At 43.2% G+C, this 7910-nt stretch overlaps 1 protein-coding gene and 1 long non-coding RNA gene across 7 annotated transcripts in view; both read right to left on the bottom strand.

Annotated features, from left to right (window-relative positions):
• Nucleotides 1-834: 834 nt before the first annotated feature.
• LOC119307674 lies at nt 835-4782 on the bottom strand. 4 transcript variants are annotated; one of them, XM_037583736.1, is made up of 9 exons: nt 4041-4782; nt 2489-2588; nt 2133-2198; nt 2008-2054; nt 1774-1916; nt 1620-1694; nt 1471-1515; nt 1237-1296; nt 835-1159 (listed from the first exon to the last, which is right to left on the bottom strand). In XM_037583736.1, the coding sequence occupies exons 3-8, from the start codon at nt 2142-2144 to the stop codon at nt 1253-1255; spliced, it is 366 nt and encodes a 121-aa protein (XP_037439633.1). In that variant the 5' UTR covers nt 2145-2198; nt 2489-2588; nt 4041-4782; the 3' UTR covers nt 835-1159; nt 1237-1252. The 4 variants fall into 4 exon arrangements, with proteins under 4 accessions (XP_037439633.1, XP_037439634.1, XP_037439632.1 ...); XM_037583737.1 differs by lacking the exon at nt 4041-4782 and adding an exon at nt 3913-4029; XM_037583735.1 differs by lacking the exon at nt 4041-4782 and having other exon boundaries at nt 2489-4035.
• An 843-nt stretch (nt 4783-5625) lies between these two features.
• Nucleotides 5626-7910, bottom strand: part of LOC119307673 — a 3031-nt gene continuing 746 nt past the window's right edge. The window contains exons 2-5 of one of the 3 annotated variants that reach the window (XR_005149447.1): nt 7060-7365; nt 6735-6815; nt 5953-6640; nt 5626-5640 (exon numbers count right to left, since the gene is read on the bottom strand). This is a non-coding gene — a long non-coding RNA (uncharacterized LOC119307673). Of the gene's footprint in view, nt 5641-5952; nt 6641-6734; nt 6816-7059; nt 7366-7451; nt 7905-7910 lie in introns of those variants that run through there. The other 2 variants (XR_005149449.1, XR_005149448.1) reach the window with 2 other exon arrangements.

Here is a 7910-nt window from a genome sequence, read left to right as displayed (position 1 = left end):
CCTTTTCTTTTCTCTATTTTTCTTTTTTGTTTTATTTCACTTTAAAATATTTAGGCACTTTCTAAAAAAATGTTTTCTCCACAATAATTACCAGTGCAATATTTGGCACCCACCGAACATTTTTGTTTTGACCTTTGAAAACTTTGGGTGTTTGTCACTAATTCATTTTTGAATTTGCAATGTTTTTGAACTACCACTTAATTAGCAACAGTAACATAGATGACATGGCATCATCAGGAGAGTTTTACTATAGCCTAATTATCCCGAGATTTAGGAGGTAGAAGGAAACAGCCGGGTATTCCGATGTCCTGATGACCTAGGTTGGTGGAGGGTTCTCATCCACGGGTGGTAGGTGCCTGTCAACGTGAAGTTAACTTAATTTGCTGATTCAGCATTGACGGAGCCCATGTGCCTGGAAGCTCATACTCTGCTTGGGGCGTCGTCGTCCAAGACAACGCGGGAGACTTGGTTGCTTGTTTGACAGGAAAATCTGACCAGGTGAGTGTGGATCTGGCCACCCAAATTACAGCAATCCGCATCTACATTGAGACGGATTCATAACTGCTGCAAGCTGCACTGGGTCGGAGGGAGCCAAGACTCCTCTGCCTACCCGACAGTTCTGGGTCGGAGGGAGCCAGACACCTCTGCCTACGCAACAGTTCTGGAGGACCTGAAGATACAAATGCGTTTATGGTTCTCTAAATGCGATGCAAATGCTTGTAATAGAGATCGCGACAGTTCTGGAGGACCTGAAGATACAAATGCGTTTATGGTTCTAAATGCTTGTAGTAGAGATGATAACCGTGCTGCACACGAGCTTGCCAAGTTGATAAGTTTAACGTGAATGAGCCCAGGTTGGGACGTGGATGTACGCCGGTGGCCAGAGCTGTTTTAGGTGATCATAAAGCTATTCTCTAACCCTAAACAAAAGTAGAGGAGCGGTACGATGACAAACTTTTGCAGGCAGAGTTTTGACCAATTGCTTGTTCAACAAGCAAGCAACCAATGATCAGTGCATAACCAACCAAAAATCATACCAAAGTCATACATGACAAAATTCAGATAGACAAAAATAGAGTTCAGTAGTCGTTGCAGGCAGAGTTTTGACCAATTGCTTGTTCAACAAGGGACGAATATTAGATTTGACAGACGAATCCACCTGAAGAACAATCATATCATATAGTATCAATACAAAGCTGTTAAAGGTAAACTCAGATGACAACAAGGGAAACAAACCTAAAATCCTAAGGTATCACTGCGCCATGAATCCTGTCATCCAGTTGCCCAGGATGAAATCTACAAAAAAAACAATGCACTGGGGCTGTCAGCTTTATAAAGGCAAAATATTTATCCTTTCCCCTATAGTGCGATAAGTAGATAAAATACTTTTAAATTATATTAGCAATACACTACAGTAGAGATACGATAGATGGATCAATAAATACCAAACTCAACAAAAACGAAACTCACCATCACCGGGGGAAATGATGAAATTACAGCCCTTCCTTTCCTCGACTGAAATAAGTATAATTAGAGTATTAAAACCTGGAAGAACTTGTTAAAGAAGGGAAAATTCATTACATACAAGTGAATGAACACAGCAAAGACAAAAAAAATACCAACTGTAGCCCATAGTTCAACCCCAGTTCCATTTGGACTAGGATTGCTCAAGTAAACCTCACCAAGCAAAGTACCTAAACGTAACAGTTGTCAAAACGAATGCAGCAATGGAAAAGTTTCTCCCACAGTGTGAAATTAGGAGTAGGAAATTACCACTGGGGATTAGAAGAGGGGCATCTTCCACAGTCTCAAAGACGCAACCAAATGGTTCATAACTCAACCACCCATTCTCCCGCAGCTTAGAAAAGCTCAGATCACAAACATGGTCAATGGTAGAACCTCCATTGAGAATAAAACTAAGAATCAAAAAAGGGAAATTCATTAGATGAAGTGCATGAACACATATAGAGTGAATGAAACTTGTATAAGAGTGTTCCAGATAAGTACGAGAATCTTCTTGTCCCTCCATTGTGGTTGCGGACAATGGTCTCAACCTGTTGGAAATTGAAGATAGTGATGAGCAATTTAAAAAACGGTACTGTTGACGAAATAACTTCAGCAAGAGAACTTACGAAAAACTTCATTCATGATATCGTCTGACACTTCAGACAGGGGCAGAATGTTGGTAGTCCATGACACTGGAAAAATAGGAAGAACTTAGTCCAATAGCTAATGAATGATTGCAGAAATCAGCTGTTAAACAGTCCAATAGATTATTAATGATTGCAAATATTTAATGACTTCATGACTACATTAAACTAAGCAGTACTGCATCATTGGCTAATGTTCAATTAGCTATGGTGGCAACATGCCAACCATTTGATTTCCAAATCAAAGACTTTGAATGACAAACAATACAGTTATTATATTGTAAGAGCAATCAATCAAACTATTCAGACAAGTAACCAAGTTAGGCATCAAAATTTACCCTTGGCACCAGCTGCGCGACGACTTGCACGAATGGCATAATTCCTGACTTGTTCATTAGGCTCCAGGAAAAGAGGAATGTCACCAAAAGGAACTTCCATCTTGCAAGGCATGATGAATTAATCAATTGAATTAATCAAGGACGGATGATAAAACTTTTAATACACAAACTAAATACTGTTGTTGAGTGTTTAAATATTGCCTGCAGATAGCCCCGACTTAAGGACAAGCATGCAGAGATATCTCAAACAATAATTCTCTTTTAATTCAAACAATAAATAGGTCGCGACCAGCAGGCATATTAACACAAAGATATTTGTAGTATCAACAAAACATTAAAAAGCATTACAGCATGTTAATCAAAACAACAACTAATCTGTAGAAACGGCCCTCCATAGAGGGAGATCCAGAACAGATACAAACCAAGATGTTGATAAGGTGGCCTTTGTTTGGGCTTTAGCTACAGATTCACAGATTCTAGCACATCCAAAATCAGAATCTCAAACAAACACTCAGATTTCTATCTTAGCTTTCAAGAATCGGCTTTGGAAATTTAACTACGCCGACGCGCAATCCGGAAGCAGCGAATTTGCTTATTCCCAAGATTCCCGAGCGGTCACTTACCCTGATTCTAGAATAGACCGAGTTCTTCCCGTTATTACGCTAGAAATGCCACTGCCCACACCAGTTCCCAGCCAACAGAACAGAGACGTGGGATCTCCTGTAGCGCCGCCGCCCCCCTGTATTCCAGGCACCTTTGCTTCTCTAGCGTTGGCCCCTCCCATATTCCGTGCACCTACGCTCCTCCCTACAGCCACGAGCTCTGGCGCACCACCATCCCCTACATCCATCTGCGCCGCCACCCCCAATCTCCACCCTTGCCGCCGTTCCCATTCTGCGCCCGTGCCGCCCCCAATCTCCTACCTGCGGCAAAGGAGATGGATCCAAGCGGCTCAATCGGACCTCCACCTAGCTACCCGAGTCCCATCTCCACTGCCCCCACCCCCACCGGTAGGTCCATCCATACCACCCTCCTAGATCAACCATTATACGCCGCCCCTCCTCCCTCGTCTCCCTGTTGATTCACCGGGTCAAGGTTCCCGGCGCTGTTACATCTGCCCTGCTGCTGGCGCTGGATGGCAGATGGTGGCTGTGATCCAGGGGTGTTGCAGACATTTCGTAGCACTTCTAATTTTTCTGAAGCCAAGCAACCAAACGGCCAGCTTCTAATTCTCAAAAGCTGTGGCTGCAGCTGATTCTCAGAATCCAAGCCACAGCTGATTCTCAAGAATCTGTAGGCCAAACAAAGGGGGCCTAAATAGGTAAACCAGCAACTACAACTCAAAAAAAAAAAAACTACTAAAATCGCTAAAATCCTAAAATCAAAACCCTAAAATCGCTGGTGACCACGGATCAGGACTGCACCTTCAGGAGGAAGGATGGCGACCAACCTAACCCTAGAATCGCCCCCGGATTAGGACTAGGATGGGGAACGAACAATGGTTGCCAACCCACCGAAGACACGAATCAGAGCACTGGGAATTGTAGTTTACCTCGACTGTCGGGTCAGATGGGGGGAGTGAGAGCGACGGCAGGGGTAGGGCCGAATCCGGGACGGAGAGCGACGGCAGCGGCGGTGATGCGGGTGACGAGAGAGGAGCGCAGCGAAGGTATCCCCCGGCTTATATGGCGTTGACGATTTTCGCTAGCTGGGCCCTTCCGCCGGCTGGACCGGACTTTAGCCGCTGGAGGGATTAAAGTTCAGCCCACCCTTTCGAAATTATTTCTCCCCACCGTACCTTTGGAAGAAAAGGAAAAAAAACGAGTAGAGAAAAGAAAAGAAAAAATATATGCGAGGCACAGGGTCGAAACTGAGTCATTGCGCAAAACTGCATCCTGCTCCGCATGACCATACTGTCACCCAATGTTATATCTAAAGAATAAAGTTTTAAGGCAGATGGTTGCACATCCGAGTCTCAAGATGCAAGTGAAGCGCAGATATGTTGAACCTGCAACTGAAACTTCAATAGCCGATAGGAAAAAGAGATAAGAGCCCGAAATATCGATACTTAATTGATAAAAATCTTTACAAATCAGACAAATATACTAAGCACGTTTCGCCGGGATTCAATTCTTCGCACAAAAGAGAAACAAGCCATCCAAGATTTGTTCCTCTGCTGTGCGAGGAGAAGAACCCTTGTCGCGCGGCCTTGGCTCGTCTTGGTCGACCTTTCGTCTCCATGAACGGTAAGCTAGTTTATATGACGAAGAGAACATTGAGAAGGTAACTGGCGATGGCAGTGGGGAAAAGGAAGAAGGGAGGGGGCTCTTTTTATAGGTCGAGGAGAGGTGGAGGGGTAACCTAACATGAGGTGGGTGGCAACCACCATATTTCGTGCGTTGCATGCCAACCGCTACTTTATATTAGATGACCCGTTGCGCCAATGGCGCAAAGGCCGACGGCAAGCCAAGTATTGTAAGAGTGGTGATAGAAAAACTCAGTCACAGATTGAAATAATGAGTACTTACTACTGGTTATTGTTTCTGTTCATGATTACTATTTCTCTTGGAACACTCTGTGCTAAATGATAGTACTATATCCCTTGAGTGGAAGGTGCATGCCTCTTTCTTGCTTAGCATATTTGTTGTTGCTGGTGAGTACTCGATGTTTGAAACAGAAAAAATAGCAATAACAGATAATTATAGATAAGGGTGGCATTATGCATATTAATAGATCGATGAGGAACAACAGCTGAGGTTATATAGGTAAAAGCATATGTAATAGTTGTTCAAAAGCAACAGATAGCATCGTCGAAAAACAGAGGAAGGTAGCCCTATTATAGAGCTTGATTAGTAGTCCTTACAATGCTAGATGATATTTAGATACGATTTCCGTTGTTGTTGATGGTTCATCTAAAGGCAATGCACGATGAGAACCAGGTGCTGCTTTGTGGTGACTTTGAAACGAAAGGTACAGAAGTCTACTTCATGGATTTTTGAAAGGCGGCGGAACTCAGACCAGTTGGTTGTCACGGTGGCTCTCTTGTCGGTTCCTAACATGATGCGACAATTGGCGTGTAGATCACTGTTTGCAAGCCTGACCTTGAGCGTATTATAATCTGAATCTTTTAGTTTGCTTTTAGTGTAGTTGACCTGAAAATACTGATAAGAAAAAAGGAATCAATTGAATGGATAGGAGAGTGTCTTGTCACTCTTACACTGAGAAGGTTTAAATATAGATAGTGAGAACAGTTATCAGTAAATAATGCCACGAAGCAAAAGAAGGGTGCAGAGCATAGGATCCAGTTTTTAGATAAGTCTATGAGTCGGTCATATAGGAGGCATATCACTTTTCACTATGCTAATCCTGGCACATATAATTTAATACTACAATTTGAGAACTCAAATTGCTACTCCAATGGTGGTGCATATATTCCCTTATAAGCTTAGAAGTTATAAGAACACCTCATTCGACATCTCCTTTACTGGAAGAAAACTAAAGTAGTCTATGCCGGAGTTCATGCCCAGCAACCGAGTCTACACCTTTTCTCTGTGCATAGCTTTATTTTCAGTTACGTATGTCTGAGATAAGGCTACACAAGGAAGGATCAGGAATTCAGGATTTAGTTCAATGTTGTAACAGAGTTATATATGAACCCTTAAAGAAAAAAAGATTTTATTTACAGAGAGTATCTATAAAAATGCTGCAGTACACAGATTTATGGTGAAAACGTCAACTATTATTCTGAAGTGGCAGAGAGGCAGGGATGAAGATATAGTGATATTCTGAAGTGGTAGAGAGGCAGTGGCGAAGGCGGCCATGGCGTCCTTGTCCACCACACCTCCACCCTCCTCCTTCGCCGGCGCCGGCCACGACAACCCAGGCGAGCTTGTCCTGGACCAGCTGCCACGCGATGGCCTTGGGGAGCTCCTTCGCCTCCGCCTCCGTCATCGCCGCTGCTAGTGTAGGCTTGGCCTTGGGCGCCCCTCGGGCGGCTGCAGTGCTTTGGTCTTGCCCGCCATAGATCAATACACTGCTGTTGGTGGTGGCTGGTGAGGCGACATGGGAAAGCACGGAGGCATCGTCGAGGAAGAAGAGGACACACTATATAGTTGTCCACCACTGCTCACCTCGACAGCTCGGACGCCTCTGCTGCACCGCCGGAGACACAGGATGAAGCCGAGGTGAGGCAAAATATATGGAGGAAGCACATAAACACAGTAACACAGATATGAATAGTACTAACCAAGCATATACGTATCATACAGGATGCTGCAAAGTATATCTTTTCAGATGGAAATAGTTGCAGAACCACTCTAACCTTGACCTGACACCCACGAACAGATCTCATACTCATTGCCCCGTGAACCGTATGAATAAAAAATAATAAGGAGGATCAGTAGTCACCAGCAATTTGCAATAATAAAAATCTATTATTTTGATGCATATATCACTATATCAGAGGCCCCAAGTATTAAGCTGGATTAACATTCAAACTTCAGTAATTTTACACTTCTGGCTGTTCTAATGAGAAAGCGGAATTCCATAGAACATATAAGGCATATACTAACCTGCAGTTGGACGGAAGTTTAATTCTAGTTCCATCTTCTCAATGTATTTATGTGCACATCAAGAATCCAACTGTCCAAATTTGCATCCATGCATCATGAAGGCTAATCGCGTCTGAACTCAAAGAAAAAGTATTATCTGAAGAACAGATGGGATTTAGTGAGAAGTAGACCAAATCTTCTGGACTTGGCTAATCACATCTGAATTTATACAAAGATGAAAAGATTGTCCGTTCACTTATTTCTCCTACGGAAAGGAGCATCGATGGTTTTATGTGTGCTTCCAGCTGCCTGGGCACTTTGTGGCACCTGGACAGATGGGATTTAGTGAGAAATAAGTGAACAGGATATCTTTAAATTATTTCCCAAAAAGCATGATAGTACAGAATACGCACAATATCCATTGTTGACGAGAGAAATAAGAATAACAGTTCCAGCAGAACAACGACATGGAAAAGAATTTTATTTGGGTCTCATTTTCAAACACCCTAAACCCTCCAAGCCCTCAAGGAGTTTCGGAACTATCTCTCCAGCTTCTGTACCTCATAGCACCTGCCAAGGTTTCTTGCCAAGGGAAAAAAAGGCTAGGGTGCTTGAATACTGGTCAGGCCTAGCAAACAGGTAGGAAGAAATTCTTCAGACGATGGTAAAAGAAATTACAGCTAAGAAACATGGCAGCTTGCATCGGGACTTTCTCCTCTGGAGAAAGTTCAGCTCAAATGGACAATTTATGGTCCACGTCAAAGGTACAACCTCTAGCAACTAATAAATTCAGATGAAAACAGAGTACACATTGCAATATCCAGGAGTTCCTGGACCAAGTTTTATGTCTGTCCAACTTTCCTAGGCAACTT

The sequence above is a fragment of the Triticum dicoccoides genome, chromosome 5B, assembly GCF_002162155.2.
Source record: "Triticum dicoccoides isolate Atlit2015 ecotype Zavitan chromosome 5B, WEW_v2.0, whole genome shotgun sequence".
Taxonomy (NCBI): Eukaryota; Viridiplantae; Streptophyta; class Magnoliopsida; order Poales; family Poaceae; genus Triticum; species Triticum dicoccoides.
The sequence above is the reverse complement of the archived record's forward strand: the minus strand, read 5'-3'. Positions and strand labels throughout refer to the sequence as shown.